The sequence below is a fragment of the Protopterus annectens genome, chromosome 12.part0 (assembly GCF_019279795.1).
Source record: "Protopterus annectens isolate FY-2018-M chromosome 12.part0, PAN1.0, whole genome shotgun sequence".
Taxonomy (NCBI): Eukaryota; Metazoa; Chordata; order Ceratodontiformes; family Protopteridae; genus Protopterus; species Protopterus annectens.
Genome location: NC_056746.1, coordinates 646,186,857 through 646,207,019, shown reverse-complemented (window position 1 = coordinate 646,207,019; position 20,163 = coordinate 646,186,857). Strand labels below are relative to the sequence as shown.

At 40.5% G+C, this 20,163-nt stretch overlaps 1 protein-coding gene across 1 annotated transcript in view; it reads left to right on the top strand.

Moving 5' to 3' along the window:
* Positions 1-20,163, top strand: part of LOC122816205 (vomeronasal type-2 receptor 26-like) — a 189,495-nt gene that overhangs the window by 54,655 nt on the left and 114,677 nt on the right. Inside the window, exon 3 of the mRNA XM_044088953.1 lies at positions 11,184-11,362. Coding sequence (XP_043944888.1) covers positions 11,184-11,362 — 179 coding nt within the window. The remainder of the gene's footprint in view (positions 1-11,183; positions 11,363-20,163) is intronic.

The window sequence follows — 20,163 nt, the reverse complement described above, 5'->3', positions numbered from 1 at the left end:
AGTGTGTTTTCCTAGTTGTCAAAAGGGACATTTCTCTCAGACAGACTTACACACACACCAACCCCACTCTCACACACACACACACACACAATGAGCATTTGCAGGATTTGAAACCCCTACCTAACTATGTTATGACACTTGAGACGGACGCATTAGCGGAGCGCGCTATTCGGATTACTGGGAAGTTTTTTCTCCTGCTGTTCTTATAGGGTGCTGACATCATCTGTGTTTAGAAAGGGGAATGTGCATCCTGTGGGGAGGCAGACACCAAGCACACTCTGGCTAAGCTGTCATTCCCTAGGGCAAACAGCCTAGTGTTGACCTCTACACCCATATGTTTAATTGTCAAATGCACATTATTTGTTGCTGATAGACTGTTTGCACATCTTTATTGCCATAGCATTCCCTGTTTGTATGAACAACTTGTGCATCTGTGGAAGATGTTTGCATATGGGAGGGATCCACTATATCACGTATGTCTCTGTAGTCATTTAACTGTGTGCACTGGGCAGACTGCTGTAATGTGGTTGGTTCCTGGAAAAACACATAACAATACCAGATATGTGTGTCCAACTGCTAAACCGAGATTTGGCCTAAGTGTGTGAGCATGCCCAGTTCAGCCTTCCCATGGCATGTTGTCAAAGTGTGTGAGCATGCCCAGTGTGAGCATTCCATATGTTGGACTCTGCAGCCCACCACATTTGTGGATGAGTGTGAACTTCAACAACTATCACCCGTTTATGGTTGTGTGTTGTGTGTCATGTTGTGTAGTTACTGTACAACTGCTTTGTGTGTGAACACAACAGGATTATACTGTGCCTGCAGTGTTTGCATGGGATACTTTGCATACAGTTGTCAACATCCTTTCACACTGACCTAACACTGTAGTACTGTATAGTGTACTGGTAGTACTTTGACTGTGGTGGACAGTATCCTGGGCTTTACTGCTATCACTGCTTTACATTTCGATAGTGGGCACAACAGCCTGGTTAGGGGCCAGTTGTGTACATCTGACCATGTTGCATTCTGTTCAAATATGAACTACTTAAACCAGGCTTGTCCAACATTGGTAGTGTATTCCACAATATAGGTGTACATTTGCAAACACTGGCAATGTGCCCTAGTCCATGTCTAATGCTAGTTGGAGAGTGTGTTTGTCCTTCAACACACATTGTAAGTGGAGTTTGCCATGACATATGTCATGGTTAGTATACTGTGCCTCTGTCTACCTGTGACATGACAGTGATACCCAGGATAAATCTACCATCTCCCATCCACTCATCAGGATTCCTATTGAGGAAGATTGATAAGTGACTCTATGGGTAGCCTGTGCTGGGGGTTCACTCATGGGTGGGAGTGGCTTCCGTGTTATGGATCACACAGTACAGCTTGTCCTATGTAAGTCAGTGCTGGGGTTCAGGTCTCTCATGTGCATAGCTCACTGCCATTCAGATTGTACAAGATTCAGCATGTTTATTGATGCCAGCAACACAGGCAACACATGGCATCTGTGCAAGCTCTTTGATACTTCTGATGAGGTACTGTTGGGGACTTTACGGTTGATGGAGGTGTCTGCTGAGGTACATCCCACAGGGGCTATTGTAGTCAATTGTACCGCTGATGAAGGATGACTGCAGAGCCACAATGACCTCCCCTTATCTAGATCTGACAGCCTTCATGATTAGGTGGGTATATGGTATGTTTCTGTAAACACTACAGCACATGTTTGTCCAATGCAGGATATCTATCACCTTGTGTCCCCAGGTCTCTCATTACATGTTAACTACATAATGGGTTAACACCTATGTGGTAATTGGTGGGCACTTACTGTATATCCACGGGGTTGACTATACACGTTTCTGCACTTAGCTTGCTGACATGGCTATGGCACCAGTTGTCTGTTTCTATGTGGCCCTTTTGTGGGATGCTTGTGTCAGCTGGTGGATCATATGTGGTGAGCAGTTTGTAGTCCTCTGCAAACATGTTCGGACACAGTCCTTCCATGTTTGCCTGTACCTATGGGACATATATACCAGACGGGGAGATCCCAGGACAAAGCCTTGTGGGATGCCAGTTATATCTGGTTTGTAGTCTGACATGGCTGCAGCATGTCTGACCATGTCTGTTCTGTCCTTGGTCTGGTTTGCAACCCCTCTACTGACATGTGGGTTTATATTTAAGCTGGTGAGCCTATCTATAATGAACACATAGGGTATTGTATAGAAGCCTTTGCAAGGTCCAGATACACTGTGTGGAGCACATTGCCCTCATCAATGACCTTAATGACTGTTTTAATTGAGTCAAACATGGTTAGGGGCAGGATCTGCACTTGAGAAGGCCACACTGGGTTGGGTCCGGTGTCAGTAGGTCCCCAATATCTTTATGTCTGTGGTACATGCTGATCCTTTCCATAGCTGTGCAAACTGAGCTTCTCAGGATTCTGGGGTAGTAGTGTTCAGTATCCATTCAGGCAACACCTTTGTTGAGAAGAACCACTGTTGTTGTACACTGCTCTTTGGGTACATATTCTGTGGTAAGGCTGACATTGAGCAGTAGTGTGGTTTGGCATTCCATTCATCTTGGAGTCCATGTTGCACTAAGCCCAGGACACCATCTCATACCATTGCTGCTGTGTGTTTTGCTTTGTAGATGTTGGCTGTTACCTCAGCATCTGCAATGTCAGGGGGCCAGCAGTCTGCTGGGATAGATATTCTGCATTTGGGGGGGGGGGTTTGCACTGCACCTGTCAGGATGTATGTTGGCAATATGTGTGTGTGTTTGTGATATTTGTGTGATTCAGGGCATATCTGTGAATTCCCAACATGGTTCCTACCATCAGTTATGAAAGCTTTGGGATTATCCTTAGTGTCCTGTACAATTTGTATCTTCATAGGTTCATAGGTTCATACTAGGCTATCCACCCTGGGCATTTGTTAGCCTAGCCAGAGTGTGTGTGGCTTTTGACACCCCTTGCTATGTGAATATTATGGCCATTTATGATTTGCTTTGCTGTGCCTCTGTCTGGACATGACACAGTGAAGACCCCCAGTGTAACTCTACAATCATCCATCCACTTGGCAAGATTCCTGTTGAAGAGTGTCAGTGAGGGGCTCTGCCTAACATGGAGTGGGATTCTGGTCCAGGGTGTGGGAGCCTCTGGATTATGTATCTGTCCCACCAGCACATCCTATTTCATTATTTGTTGAGGTTGACATCTCTCACTCTCACAGCTCCGATGGATTTGTGTTTTCTGGGGTGGAGCATGTCCATTACTCCTGTGTTGGGCATGGCCTCCTACAACAGGCATGCAATGCCTCTGTGTAGGCAGTATGTGACTGGATTCAGCTGGGGTGTCTACAGCCAGGCAGCATATGACATATATTTGAGACCCTTTATCCTCTTGGTGAGGTACCTTTGAGGTCTTTCTAACTGCTGCAGGTGTCAGGTAAGGTACATCCCATATGAGGCATTGTACTAGATTATGGGTGTGATTAGAGAAAAGTATAGGGGCACAATGACCTCTGTTGCGTAGATGTGACTCCTTTCCTGATACGGTGTCAAATGTAGACAGTCTTCCTAGCCACATTGGCAATGTGGGTGTCACATAACAGGTTACTGTCCACTTGTGTCCCTAGGTCCCTGGTTACTCCTTCCATACATAATGGTTTACCACCTATGTGGTAATTTGTGGTACCTTGTTTGGTATTTGGTGGGACATTCATACTGTCCAGTGTCTTCAGGACGGCTGGGTGGGGTTATTGTGTGTGAGAGTGCGGTCTATAGCATGCTACAGACTGCACAGCAGTCTTGCCTACAGTTAGTTGCACATGGGTGAACTCCAATGCCTTGTGCAATGTCAGTTATCTGGACGTATGGGTGTCTGTGCTGACTATGGATACTCACCCTCCTTTTATGTTTTGTTCCAGGTTTTGGGGCCATGACACATGATACGTGGTATAACCTGGTAGTGCTGGTGTGCTGTCAGGAGGCTTGCAGCAGGTTTCTGTCACTGCACAGACATCGATGTTCTCCATTCTGGGGATGGCCTCGGGAGCATGCATATTGGGGTGTACACATCTGGCATTGGTCAGCATTTCCCTTATGTTTCTTCCCACTTATGTTTTCTAGGGAGGTGGGTCAGTCTTTTCAGCCTTGCCTACAAAAGGCTCTATGGAGGTGGCAAAGGCCTTATCCAATATTCAGATGCCCAGGGGTAACAGGTGCAGGCCATTCCAAGGACAGCTGCGTGGCTTGTCAAGCATGACATCCCAAGCAGACAGACATTGGATCCCCTTGGAATGACACCAGTAAGTGTGCCACTTGCTATGACTGATCATTCCGTGTTTGTACTGTGGCATTATTCTTGGTAAGGGTAGGATGCTGCGAACGGTGAGTGTCATACCGGCCTGGACTACATAATCAGATAGATCATCTATGTCTCTTTTCATGTAGTCTAGGGCGGTACATCTCAGGTCATTCACACCAGCATGGACTATGACTGCATCATATTTCTACTTGCTTTGGAGTGACCTACATACTTCTGTTATGTGGCATATTGTGGCAGCCTACAGGCAGCTTACTGTACCCTTTCCCTTGTTCAGTCTGGTGTGGGACAGCAGTGTGTCTGACTATGGAGTCACCTATTACAACTGTATCAGGCATGTTGTTTCTCCTTCTGGCCTGTGACTGTTTGGCACACCAGCTTTGTGTGCTATGTGTTGCATGTGCTATGTTTGGAGGCTGTTTGATTGGGTGTCTGCTTTAGAGGCCTCTGTTGGTGTGCTGTGTTTGTAATTTGTGCCTCTGGGAATGTTTTTCTGTGTTTATGTGTTTGGTTTGCAGTTGTGATAGGTCTATGTGGGACTGTGTTTGTGGTGTGTGTGGTTACCTTCTCCTACTGACTTGTTTTGGGAGTACTGAGTTGAGGGAGCTCAGCCTCCAGTTTGGATGGATGGTTGCATCTCTCACATATATTTGTATTTCTTGGGTGGAGTTGGGGGTTGTCTGTGTACTTGGGGCAGGTGTAACATTGCCTCAGGATTCACAGATTCCACTTGTTGTGGCTGGCCTTAGTGGATTGCATGTGTGGACAGATTTTATTGCCATACTACTGATCAGTGATTACTTCATTGTTCATGTTTGCTCTATCATGTAGTAGCTTCCTCATTCTCTTGCATGTTTTGGTTATGGCTGGTGTCCACCATGCCAGATTTAGGCACTGTGTCTTGTTTTAATTTAGGACTGCATAATCCAAGCATTCTTGGCAGTGTTCATGGAATGGCTGTATTACAGGTTCTGAGGTGTGGCCCATATTTTGCACCTGCTTCCACATCAGTTTGGAGGAGTGCAAATATTGCTTAACACATGTTTTCCACTGTGGTTTTCGGCCAGGGACTGTGGTCAGGATTTGTATATCCAGTGTGATTACTCTATGGTCTGGTTTTACCAGTGAGCAATACACTTCTCATCTTGACATCCAGTACCCATGTTGCTGATTATCACATCCAGTATGCTTACCCCTCTTGTGGGAGTGGTACGTTGTTCCTGGGCCTTTTGGTTTGTGGATTCTATGAACTTTTGTCCTACACTGTTGAAGCTAGTATAATGCTCCCAGTCTATGTCTGGGTATTTGCAGTCACCCAATATAATGTGGTTTGGAGGACTTGATATATTCATGTATTACAGCATAGGCCGGATGCAGTTCCTGGTGTTGGGACAGTAGTCTGTAGCAGGCTATAAACTGGGGGGCAGTTTTAGCCACTGTTACTTGAGCATGGCTAGTCCATGCTGCTTTTGTTGTGGTACCGACATGGGGTGTGGTTATCCTTGACAATTCTTGCTAGTCACCCTCCTTTTGTAGCTTGTTCCAAGTTTTGAGGCTGTACAGCACAGTATGAGGTGTAACCTGGTAGTGTTAGGGTGCTGTTGTGAGCCTTGCCTCAGTTTTCTGTTACAGCGCAGTTATCAACATTCTCCATACTGGGTGAGTTTAGACTGCATGCATCTTGCTGTTTCAACTTATCCCTTATCTTATTCTTATCCCTTCTGGTACCTATGGAGATAGGTTTGTGTTTTGAGCCTTACCTATTCGGGGCACACTGTGGGTGACAACAGCCTTTGCCAGTATCCATACGGCCTGCACTGATAGGTGCACGCCAGTCCTAGCAGGTGGTGCATCATGTCATGCTCAGCATGTCATCCCAGACGGGCACACATTGGGTCCCCTTTGACTACCTGCGATACTTCAGTCAATTGTTGCACTTGATCATCTCGTTGTCATGTTGTGGCATGATGCTTGGTGAGGGTAGGATGTTAGTCAGGGTCCTCAGGTGTGCATATAGTACTTGGTGTTACATTACTTAACACATAGCATTCATGCCTCAGGTGGTGCTGCAGGGCTGCCTCTGTCGGATGCATATTACACTTCCCTGTACATGTTTGAGAGCAGGTTGTGTCACGTTAGGCATCCCTGTTACTATATGAGTGAGTCAGAGAGGGTATCATTCCCAAGGTTCCTACTGAGCCAATGTATGTGCTATCGTTGCCTCTTTGCCAAGGCCAGGGCATACTGGGCATGCCTCCTTCTGCCTACTGGGGCAGGCTCAGGTTGTTCCTCCTCCGAGTCACGCTCTGCCTGTGATGGCCTTGGCAATGGTGGGGGCTGTTTGGCCCAGCCCTATGCTGCTCCTGCTGCAGCTGTTTTGCAAGATCATATTATGTAGCATAGCACATACCATGACAATTTGGGTACATGTAGTTGGTGTGTACTGCAAGGCTCCACCAGATGTGTCCAGACACCGGAACCGTGACTTGAGCAGCCCAAACACACGCTCTATTACATTACGTGTTTGTGCGTGTGCCTCATTATGGCGTTCCTGTTCAGGTGTGTGTGCATTTCTGATGGGTGTCATCAGCCACGGCTCCAGTGCATAACCTGCATCCCCCACTAGGTGTCCGTGCAGGATGTCCCTATTGGCAAATGTCTGGTACAGCTGCGTCAAATGCCAGATGTGGGAATCGTGGTAGCTTCCAGGACAGCCAGCACACACATTCATTATTATGCCCTGGGCATCACACGACCTGGCAGTTGATGGAGGGGAAGCCCTTGCGGTTGATGTATGCCCTACCCCGCTCACCGGCTGGTGCTTTGATGCGTATGTGCGTGCAGTCTATTGCACCCAGTACCTCAGGGTATTCCGCTATTTGCTGGAAGAGACGCATATTGCTGGCCAATACCTCACGGGCATTGGGGAAATATACATGATCACCAACATGTGCTGACATGGCATCCAGGAACTGGTGCAGTACCCTGGAAGCTGATGCCTGTGATATCCCCATCATATCACCAGTTGGTCTCTGGAAGGTACCTGTTGCTAGTATTCTTAGGCCAACACATACCTTGGTTTCCACTGGGATGGGTTGCCCTCTGTTGGTTCTGTGTGTGAGGCGTGGCCTGCACAGCTCCACTATTTGCTGCAGGAGGTCTCTGTCCACTCTATAGCGCTCTACTATCTCCAGCTCATGTAACCCGTGGTAGGTGACCCTGGGCCTGTACACTCTTCTCCGTCTCCTCACTGTGGGTTGTCTGGCACCATCTGCATTGTCACCACCCTCAGCAAGTCGCCTATGTCTCATTATGACAGCTATGGCAGCCCCTAACATTTCTGCTCTGAGTTCAGCTTTTTCAGTTTTCACTTCTGATAACTTAACTCCTGTCTTGCAGTGTCTCTTGAGAGAAACATTCTGCACTGCTGTTTGCAGAGTTTTAAGTGCTGGGCTGGGCTAGTATTCTGCCTGTGTAATTGCCTGCATGTAATTGTTTTCACCTGCTAGCTCCAGCAGTATTCCCTGCTAACTTCCTACTACATTTGTTGCTTCCTTTTTCCTTTCTGTTTCCTCAGGGTGGAGCCGTGTGCAAACCAGCAGAAACACGCTCACAGTGGCTTACACGCGCGCACACATACTTACACAGTTCAGAATCTGCTTATTCGGTTTAAAACGCGTGCACGCCCGCGCAAACGGTGTTAAACATCTCCCAACACGCTCCCACATGCTCAGTCTGCCTTACACGCGCGCACACTGCCTTACACGCATGCACACTGCCTTACTCGCGCTTCGTGGCGCGCACACGTGTGCATACACGTCCAGCAAGAAACTTTGGTGTAGGCAACAGTGTACACCTTCCATTTCTTGACTTTCTCATGTTTACTTAGTGGCACACCTCTTTCCTTGATATCTGTCTGACATCTGTCATGTAACTCTAACCTCCAATGACCTGCATTTCTTTCTTCCATTCCCCCCTGTGATGTCACCTATCTCCTACTCTGTTCCTCCCCCTTATGTAACTCTTACACTACTCAGAATGTGCTCATTTGCTATGTGACAGTGGAATTCAGTATCCTTACACTCATTTGCATCAGATTGCCTACTAATGCTTAGTTACATCTCTTAGACTCAGCTTCCCCCCTTAGCAACCACTACACGGTGGCCATGTTGGTTTTGCTCTGCTGTTCCCTGCATTGACATTCCATGTATTGCATAAAACCTACATTTGTAGGTTTAAAACCTTCGTTTTTATGTTCTATACAGCAGCCCGCTTGCGCGGGCTGCGTTGTTTAAACATCGGCAATCGCGAAAAAAAATTATATTTCCTATATATTTGCATCAGGTTACCTTGCCAATGGCCACATATTTGGCCATTGGCATGCTGCCTGACACATATGCACCCTTTATTTGGAGCTGACATGGCTCCATTGCGTTTGCAGAAACGTACTCAGTTGTCAATTGAGTACATTTCTGCAGCTAAAACGGCTCTTACACGGGCTGTTCTGGGCTTCCTGGATCGCTAATCAGCCTCATTTGCATGCTATTCAGCTGCAAGTGAGGTGGTTAGCTTATCCACGCCCACTCCGTGTAAGAGCCGTTTTAGCTTGACTCTTACACGGACTTTGGGCTGTTCCTGGATCGCGAAGGCTGCATGGAGTCTTACACTACTCTTAGACTCCGTGCAAGCCTTCGTGAATCCTGCCCATTGTATTTCAGCCTTCTCTAATGCTATGGTGTCCCATAGTCTTGCACTATTTAAATGATGCATGTTTCCCCTTTTTTCACTACTGCGTGCTACCTAGTTACCTCCTTATAAAGTAGCCCAAATAATTTATCTGTTGAACATATAGTGTAGATTAAATTAAAAGCTCAATGTGTTTTAGGGTACCAGATATTTTGGGCCTAAAACAGTCATTTTTGTGCAACTAAGGAATAAAGAAAAACCTAAATAAGAAAATTTCTTCTTTAAATTTTCAGTGGAGTCTGAGCAAAATTCTTCCAGTCAGCAACACTGGTACATACCAAATCCAGAAGTCCCCCATGACAAAAATAAAATAAAAATGTTTCCCTTTTATAATGAAAGAAAGAAAGCTATTCTCTGCTTCCCCTCAGTCACCGTAGTGAAAGCCATCCATCTTTACTGGGGGTTTTTTTCAGCATTTTGTCAGTCAGGTAGTCCAAGTAAAATAATCCAGATTTTCTTTAAGAGCGACCAAAGACAACAATAAAGTTACATGAGTTGCTCAGAGTCACACAGTACATAAGCAGAAAGTGATGAAACTACCCAAATTTCTCCATCTCTGCAGTCCACTTCAGGCTTTATACTTAGTTTTCTACCTATATAGTTAATACCTAGAGATGCTGGGCCCTTTCATTGTCCTGACCTGAAATTTACCTTCACTACTTAAGAACTGGCCATGAAATTATTTAAGCAAACAATTTTTCTGAGTATGAAATTCCAGATCACTATTGTTCTATAGCTTTTAAAAAACAGACATAAAATTAATGGCTTTGTAAATTGTGGGTCATTTAGAGTACTGTTCATGACCAAAAAATAAGACCCATGATTATGATCAAGGGGCTACTACAGTACCCTAGAATTTGTTTTAAGAAAATACTGAGGAATTTAACACAGCTGATGTGGGGGAAGGGGTTAAAATTACCATTAAGTCATTTTGTTTGAAAACATTGGCACTCATTCATGTATTTATGTGGCTTCCAACAACAGTGTTTGAATTAAGTAGCTATAGTTTATTTTACTATTAACTTGATGCTGCTTCAATAGTTATTCATTAATTCCTGCTACACTTCATGGTGTCTAATACAGATCTTTTGTAAATTAAACACTTCTCATTCAAACAATGAGCTCTGAGTGGTTCCAAATGAGCCTATACCTCCTGTGTGCATAAGGAATCTGCTCTACTATCCTCAGCATATTGACAAATTAAGGTGTTGCTAAGACAGACGTGCTATGCGCTTCTCAGTCCAGCTTGTAGGTATTTCCCCAGCTACATGATGACTAGGAAATATTCTAGTGGTGGCAACTGAACACGGGAGCATGTTGCCACATTAACTGGTAAACGATCAACCAGAAAACTATTTCTTCATCATTCCCTGTCACCCCTCAGGCTGATGATTGATAACTAAGCGATTAAGCATTTCAAAACAAAAAATATAGATCTGTTTATTTTAAGATATGTTCTAGGGTAACAGGTCAAAGAGTACAAACTAAAATATAAAGAACAAGTAACATGTAAATTTAAGACAATACTGAAAGGAAGCTGTACAAGAGAAATGTTGAAGAAAGTAGTTCCCAAGAAGCAATAGAGAATCAATCAACCATGCATAATTGGTAGCTAGAAATTCCCGAGTAAAATCCAGCAGCATTACATATATCATTGCTTCTCTCAGAAGGCTGGTTAGTGGTGCCATTCTGAGATTAATTATTTTTCCAAGGACTTTTAGACATAATTTAAAACTCTAAGTCTACAGTGTGATGATGCTCCAGATGGTTATAAATGTAAACCTGCTTTTTTTTCTACTTCATTGTATAACATCATTTTTTCTAACAAAAATGTCGTAAATTATGAGGCAAAGTGACCAAGTGACATGGTTAGGGTCCTCCTTCCAAAGAAAAGCGAGTTTTGAGATTATGTCATTTTTTGCATTGGCATAACACAAAAGTTCATAGTACTGAATAATATTTCAGACAAATTATGATATCAAACTAATTAAAAAGAGTTACACTGTGGTTAAAACACCATCAGCATCTCATGATGTTCTTCTATTTTGCTTACTTTGGTTACAGCTGCTGTATTACCTAAAGAAAGTAAAATTCCAAACCAGTATGAAGAGAGTGTTTTTCTTTGATGCAAGTGGAAATCCACCAGCAGCATATGATTTTTTAAACTGGCAGGTGACTCCGGCGGGTACCTTTCAGCAGGTGAATGTGGGCAAGTTTGACTCTGCTAATCCCCTTGGTCAGCAGCTGTCCTTGAATGTAAAGCAGATTGTATGGAATGGAGGTGGAGAACAGGTAAGGTTGCTTTGTTATTGCAGAAGTATTTATTAACCTTTGCTTTGTCAGTATAAGATATGTGGCAGAGAGAGGTTCATGAATTCAGAGTTACGTTTCTAAGCATGGCCTAGATCCTACTGTGCAGTGTAAGTAAAACACTGCAGTTAGTTGCACAAATCTGCCATTGCACTGCATTTCCAAAATATGAGACTTGTTTAAATGGAATACATTTAAACAGATGTACAGAACAATATTATCATTTGTAGTATATGCAGGTGTGTACACAGAGAAGTGAATAAGCTCTTGACATTCTAGAGGGTGCTTTGAAGCTCAAGTGATAACACCTTTGGAGAAACTCAGACATAGATGAGAGTTCAACCTGGGATGCCATATCAATAACAGAGAGTAATAAATAGCTGGAGCATTATATATTGGTTGGCATGCTGTTTCGGCTCTTTCAACAGTGTTCCGTCATTTGTTAACCGTCCTCTCGATTAAATTATATTAGTAAGGTCTGCAATCTTTTTAGGGATGCTGTGGAAGAATGAAAACCTTACTGTCACTGATTACATAGTGGAGTGTGGTATAGCCAAAGAGTAAAGTGTACTGGATAGAATCACCCTTACAAAAATTATATCGGGAGTTCATCCAGCAGGGTTTGGGGGAAAAACAAGTACGAATCCTGCAAGAAATCTTAATTTATTGCTGACAATACTGACAATACTCTGTGCACAAACAGCATGTAGCAGTTTACTATCATTGTCGAGTCACAGGTGGTCGAGTACACCTGTGCGGTTTATACATCCCAAGCATCAGAATGTCGAAGACTGACATTACCAACTGTCCAACATTGCCCCCTTCTGGACGTATGGTAACTCTTCTTCCTGGTCCAGAGAAGTAGGGAGTTTTGAGGTTCAATGTTTGTCAGGTATACCAGAATTTGGCATTCTGACTTTTGCAGAAGTGCATTGACCATATTAAGACTCGACTGCCTGTGACTCTATATAATGATAGTAAACATCTGTAGCATAGTGGTTATGTAAGAATCATCTTGCCTTATTATCACAGCTATTTCTTTAGGAAGTAGGACAAAATCTTATAGCTGTTGAACAAAATAAACATAGAACCTGCTGAAGTTAAATATCCTTACTCCCTCGAAAGAGTCTACAAATCAGGCACAGTCTTGTATACATAAATAGAATCTGTGAAAATATTAGCCATTTTCCTCTAGCTAATTTGCAAGCCTCAGTAATAGCTTCTAGTTCTACAACTTGTGGAAAACCTCTTTCTAGTCAATTGTGCAGATTTTGTAAAGCTATCCATAATCTTCTGTTAAAATCAAAGATGCAAGATTTAACGATGGGCACCTGATAAATTTTTAGGATGGATTATTTAACAATGACAATCCATAATCACATAGCCATGATTCTGACAATTACTGAATTTTAGCTCTTAGCAATAGTGATTCTACAGAATTTGAAACTGCTACAAAAGTTTCATGCCCAAGAGCTAGTGCTAATGCGATATCTATGACTCTGGTAGTGGCCATCCTAAGGCAGTAGGGAAGGGCAGCAGCCACTGTATCCAAACTGGTTCTAAAATAAGCAATGGATGTGAAGCCATCATTCAAGCATTATTCTAACAATCCTAACACACAGAAAGCATTGTTCTAACAATCCTAAGGCATATAAGAGAAAACAATTTCTTATATATTCTGAAAATCAGAGGGCAGCACGGTTAAGAAATAAAGATTTTAGGTGAGTGAAAGCCTGCTCATTTTGTTCTTGCTATGCATGGGTTCTGGGGTATCCTTTTTAGTAGCACCAAAAAAAAAGTTTTACAACTTCCATGAAATTTGATATCCATTGTCTACTGTAGCCTGTGAAGCTGGGAGAGGCACAAAGGTGTCTGAGAGTGATGGGGCAACAGGGCACAGAATGAATAGCAAAACTGCAAAACAAAAGAATGTTCCTGCTAGTTTTAGAAGTTCTTGAAGAAAATATCAGAGGGGGTGACATTAGAAATAGAACAGAAGAGGCTTAGCAAAAATGGATTCTGCAACTAAATGCAGACAACCCCCCAGGCATTAATGAAACTATTTCTTTGAAACCATTTTTAAAGGCAAGAGCCTTAAAGCACTAATTCCCTTCTACATGGTCTTATAGGCATTCACATTTCAATTTGCATACTGTTTTTAACAGGTTTATGTCTATTTATGTTTTTTACTATTATTTTAAATTAATTGAGTCTGATATGAATATTTAATTGTTTGTTTTAACTGATTGATCACTTTGAAAGTATATATATCAAGGAAGGCATGGGATGTTTTATTAAGTCTGATGAAGTGACCTGGAAGGTCGTGAAAGCACTCACTTTGTCCTTACAATAAAGAATTTCCCTTCTACTGTGACAGTTCGACTTTTTATACATACTACTGGCTCTGAGGTGAAGACCAAGCTGTTCATCTGGTACCTGTGTTTTTGTCTCTCTCTCTTTGTCCTTTTCCCTTTAGTTTTGTTTTTAAATTATCTAGCACAATTATATTAAAGGTTTTAGCGGCATGAAATCTAAGTCCACCATCACTTTTCATTAGCTCAGTCCATTTATCAAAATATGCACAGCTTTCTGAGCCAAAATGCTGACTCATGATCATATCTGGAGTGCCAGTCTGTAGTTATTTTATTGTTCACACATTGCACCCATTTTTATCATGTAGTGAGAAGAAAAATCACTCCCACATACCATAACCCCATCTCACACAGAAAGAAAAAATGAAAGACATCAAAATCCCCTCATACTCACCTACTATGCTCTAGCTAGGAGAAATGTGCAGGAAGAAATGTGCAGAGATAGGGAAAACACTAGACAGAAAACTTTGGGCCTAGAAAGGTGGTTCCTGCTGCAGCAGTTACATACGGTTCAAAAAAACAAATCAACTGCACCAGCTGTTGTTATAAAGAGACAAGACTCAAAATTTAATAAAAAACAGAACTGCCATTGTCTAGTTAAAACTGATTAACCTATAAGAAGGATAACATATTCATACAGTTTATGCTGACAGCACATACTCTTTAACATTCGTATCACATCTATGGCATTCTGAACAATACCTTTCATCCGTGCATAACCGAGCACATTATAAACAAAGACTGCTATGTTAGAGAGGAGAAATGAAGCTTGTTTCAGTCATACACTACAGACTCCATTTTAAATAAAGATGGACTCCACTCTGACTCTGTTTTCCACATATTACGCTTGCCAGTTGCATTCTTGCTTCTTTCTAATTTGGCTGACATTTGCTGCTTTTATTTATGTTTGCATATTCACACTTAATGTATTTCTAGTATTCCATGTTACATCTGAATCCAGCAATTTAAGGCCCCATATCCTAACATGTGACAACTAATTTTAAGCTTCCCATTGTTTCGATGGGAATTGAGGTTTGATATTTAGATTTAGTTAGTACTTTAGCTAAGATTTATAATAAATTAGGCAATATGTTATTCAGGAAAGGCAATTTTTCTAACAACCACCTAAACTTTGTTAGTAATCACCCCCTTTAATGAAGAGAAACATTGTGAGGGGCAAATGATCAGAACCTCTTGCTTTATTGCCCATTATAATGATTTTGAAATATAATTGAACAACATTATAAAGTTATTTGTTGTTATAGGATCATCTGTTAAAATAGTTAAGGAAATAGAGGTCAGTAGAATGTATACATTCAGCTAATTATAAAGGCTATGCTTATTAAAAGTTTCTGTCTTGACATGACTTTGGACAGTAACACCATTAAACACATTATTTTACAAAAATGGAAGATCTTGGAGTGTAGTAGTGAGTTATTTTCTGTTATTGGTGAAGCACCACAGTTTACATATAAAAAAACAAAATAATTGAAAAATATTTTATATGAGGATAATAGATTAATACCACCTCCTATTAGCAATTAAGTCTTGTTTGTGTCTTTCGGCTTTTCCCGGTTAGGGGTCGCCACAGTGGAACTCCGGTCCGCTAATGATTGGTAGTGGATTTTTACATACCGGGTTACCAGCCCTGACGCACAACCTTCAACGAAGACATGCCCCATTCATGTATGCCCCCACACAGAAGACGCTCTAGCTAAGAATCGAACGGGACAACGTCTTGCTATGGGGCGACAACGCTACCGCAGCACCACCACCGCAGTTCTATTAGCAATTAAGTCTAGAGGGACTTAATACATGTGGATCATGCAAGACTTGTCAGTTTATGTTTGAAGGTCCTTATGTAAGTTTACTGCATAAAATAAAACTATCCCTGTAAATTAACCTTTTAATAATAATACTGAAGGTATAGTCTGCGTTGCTCTGTGTTAATATTATACAGCATTTTATATTGGGATGTTGACAAGGAAATTATATAAGCAAATGTATGAGCACATGTGTGCTATTCAGAATGGCAATAGTAAAAATGGTTTATACAGTTACTTGTAGGCACACTCTGATTGTAAAAAAATATTTTAGCATATTGGAACAAGTTTTACCTGATGGTAGAGGGGAAATTATAAAAATAGACCTGGTACTAAAGAGGCAACTCAGACTGAGTGCTGATAAGTCTCCAGGGCTGAAGGACATTATATATTTTTTAACAAAATCACAGATTAATTAATGAATGAATAATTATTGAGTTTTTTATACATTCATAGATTTTATTATGGAACTGATTTTTATTTACTTTGGTATTTTGTCTATTAATATTTATATTAATAGTCATGCTGGTTTGTAGTAATGGTGTGCATACAACTTTAAAATTAGTTGTCATATGTTAGGAGATGGGAATATAAATTGGTGAATATGAATTTGATTTTTATTCTGATGAAGTCCTAGTTACTTGTTAATGAAAGCACTAAACAGATTTTTTTTGTCTTCAGTAGCCATGAATATTAGTTTTGCCTATTATTTTCAGTTTACATTCACCAGGATATTCTGTTTTTCATAGTATTTTATGTTGCAATACATGTGCAGAAAGTAAATCATGTTCAGTCCACACATAAATGATATATCAAATAAGTTGATTAACAGCTCATAGCTGTTATAAGAATAAACATTTAATAAGGTCATATAATAAATGAATTAATTTTATTCAAAACTCAACATCATTAAAATATTATTAAATGATAATGTAGCTGAACGCAACTTTAAAATAGAAACAATGCTCATGCCCTCATTCAGACCTGAGTATCTAGTTGCATTAAAATTAATTGTATTAATTCATTATTATATAACCTTACAAAATGTGTATTCTTATAAAAAACTTTCACAATTAGTTTAGAACAACAAGTTTTTGTTGCTGTAATTTATTTGATCCATGTAGAACTTTTTAGGTAATAGGTTATTTATTAATTACCATAATTGACTGTATTAATCATAACTTATGTTAATTTTATATAAACTGGATTAGTCTTGTTGCTTAGTGGTTCTGAATAAGTCCAAAGTGTGACAAAAGTGCCTAACAAAACTTTAGTGCTAAACAAGTTTTTGTTCAATTTTGAGTTTTTACACTTTAAGAATTGTTCTTATTAAGTTCTGCTTTGTGATATAACCCTTTGGTGGGCTCTATTGTTTTGGGCTGGTTTATTACCTTCTGGATTTAGCTATCATACTGACACAGTTTTGGTTCTCAGGGTTCTGGTTATATGTCCTGCTACCTTTCAGTTTGTTTGGAGCATTTTATTCCACACTGCAACACATTATAAGCGAGCTTAGTGATACAGTATTACAAATAAAGGATACCTCACACTAATAACATATTCATTCTTTAACCCATTTACACCTGAGTATTTCAAGAAGGTTGTACCTCTATTCCTTTTTGCTTTAGGATACTTTTATTCTCTCTCTCCTGAAAGGAATGCAGCTGCAAAGCAGTTTGTCACATTCTCATGGAAGTTTGATAGAATCACACGTGATACTTGCCCATAAAGTAAGAATAAGAATAGTTAAATCTGGAGACTTTCTCAATCACTCTATGTAATTGGATAAATAATGTCTTATCTTTGAGTTAAATCAAGCTACTCAGTGCAAAACTGGAGGTAGCAGTGTGTGAAAATGTCATCTAGTATGTGATGATGGAGAACGGGGAAAGTACTGTTGAAAATATGAGTTAAGAGGAGGAAATGAGTGTCAACACAGACTGAAAGGTGCATCCCAATTTCAAAGGCTCTAATGCTGACACAAAATGATAATTTGACTCTTAATGTTAAAAAAGTGACAAGTGTGTGGGGAGAGACTTTAGTTGATTTGAAGAATTGTGTAAGACGTCTGTATGAGGTGAATATGGGTAGCTGGATCTGATTATACTGAGTTTCTTTATTGCATGACGAATAATTCACGTGATGCTAATTAAGCAGCACATATTACAAAATACATGACAAAGTAAATGAGATGGTTGGACAAGTGAAATATGTAGAACAACAGTACAAAGACTTCATGTTCATTGAGAGTAGAAAAAATAATGCTGTTGCCACTGACAAAAAATATAGAAAGCCTAAAGTTACTGTGGTTCAATTTGTGAGGTTTAATGACAGTTGTAGTAAACCAAGAAGGTGGACTAGATTTGATCATCAATGTGTTTGTGTTTATCATTACTACTTAGAAGCAACATTTTAGCAACAAATGCAGCTTTTGGTAGCAGGCTATTGGTATATTTAATATACATTGGTGTAAATGTGTTCTAAGTTTTGCAAATGTAAAGGAGTTGATGATCAAAATAAGAGAACTCTCAATGTATTTATCAGTTGAAGTAACTGCAATGAAATATTTGTAATTCTAACAATGGGTACACTACAAATGCATCAGCAGTAGAATATGAATGGAGAAACAAGAGAATTTGCATGGAAAAATTGGTTGTTTTTCTTCACTGTTATTGGTATCCAATGGTTTAAAGAACGACTGCTAATACTTGATGTATGGACTGAATAATAGACAGCCTGTAGAAATATGCATTAAACTGCACATATGCTGCACTATAGAAATGTGTCCTTTAAACAAAAATTGAGATATATAGTAAGAGTATTTGACAAAAAGTTTGAAATGCTAAGATACCTCAAAGGTAGATAAGTAGAAGAGTGATGCTGAATTTAAAAATCGTACTCAGAATAATATTACTATATATGACAATGCAATTAGAAGACATTAGCAAAATGTTTATGGGAAGGTAAATTTACTAAATAATTTATTAATTTACCGCTTTTTGTTTAACAGGATGGCCCGACCAGGCACTCAGGCCCAGTTTCAGTGGAGTCCCAGGGAGAAAAGCTCCATTAGAGTTACAAAAAATTACAAAGAATTTACACAGAAAGGTTAAATCTTAATTGATGTAGTGAAGGCAGCACCATAAAGTATGATATATAAAAAAAATAAAGATTATTACATTAGAATGTTTGATAATCTAGTCTAAACAATTCTTATTGTTGAATTTGTAATAAACTCCACATTTGCAAAAGAGACTATAATAATATAATATAAATATAGTATATTTATAATATACATATATATATATATATATATATATATATATATATATATATATATTTATACTAACATAAATAGAGAATATAATATAAGGAAGTCTTTAACAGAAAACATATACATATTACATTTTTAAGGGTCTATATCAGAAAATTGACATTTCAAAATGTCAAAGCACATTTATTCGACACGAAAATGTCAAACACTGACTTTTTTGAATGGCCAAAACATCGATTTCTTTCCCTTGGAAAGAAATCGGTTGGCCGTTCTGTCATGCATGCCCTTTACCTGACTGTAGTGCAGTCTCAGAGTTAGAATATTTAGTTGGGGGGGTCAGTGTGGGGGACACAACCCCCCATGGTAGGGGGTGTGGGAGTCAAATACATTAGTTTTTATATCATGTTGTTTGTTGGCCTTCCGATTTCTTTCCCTTGGAAAGAAATCAGTGTTTTTGCCATTCAACAAAGTTAGCACTCAACATTTTTGTGTTGAATAAATGTGCTTCGACATTTTGAAATAGGTTCATAGGTAGGTACTAGGCTATTGGCCCAAGGGCCTAAGTAAGTCTAGCCTACAAGGTTCCCTGGCTTATGCCACCCAGGAAAGTTAATTTCCTGTGCCTCTGTCAAGTAGAGCTGCAGAAGTGATCCCCGGGGTGTATTTTCTATTTCCCATCCACTCATCAAGATTTTTCTTGAAGAGTGTTAATGAGGAACTTTGCTTGACATAGATAGGTAGCTTGTTCCAGAGTATGGGAAGTCTCTGGGACAGGAATCTATCCCTTCAGCATGCCCTGTTTATTGTGCTGACAAGGTTTAGGTCCCTAGAGCATGTAGCTCAATTGGAATTTCTTTAGGTGTAGCATGTCCAACAGCTCTGGGTTTGACATAGCTTTATATGTTAGGCAGAGATCTCCTAAGAGTAGGTGAGATGCTATAGAGTAAAGCTGGAGTTTTTTGAGACGGTCAGTGTAGGGCATCTGTTTGAGGCCAGTAATCCTCTTTGTGAGGTACTTCTGTGGCCTTTCCAGCTGCTGCAGATGTCTTGTGAGGTACATTCCAAAAGGGGCATTGTACTCTATATGGGTCTAATGAGTGCCGAGTAGAGGGGAACAATGACCTCTTTTTTCCTGGATGAGAATCCTTTTGTGATGAGGTGTGCCACATAGAAGGATTTCCTGACTACTGTGGCAATGTGATTATCAAAGGAGAGACTACTGTCCACCTGGGTCCCAAGGTCTCTTATTACACATTCGGCATTAAGTAGATTGCTGTTTATGTGGTAGTTCATGGGTACAGAGTTTTTATCAAA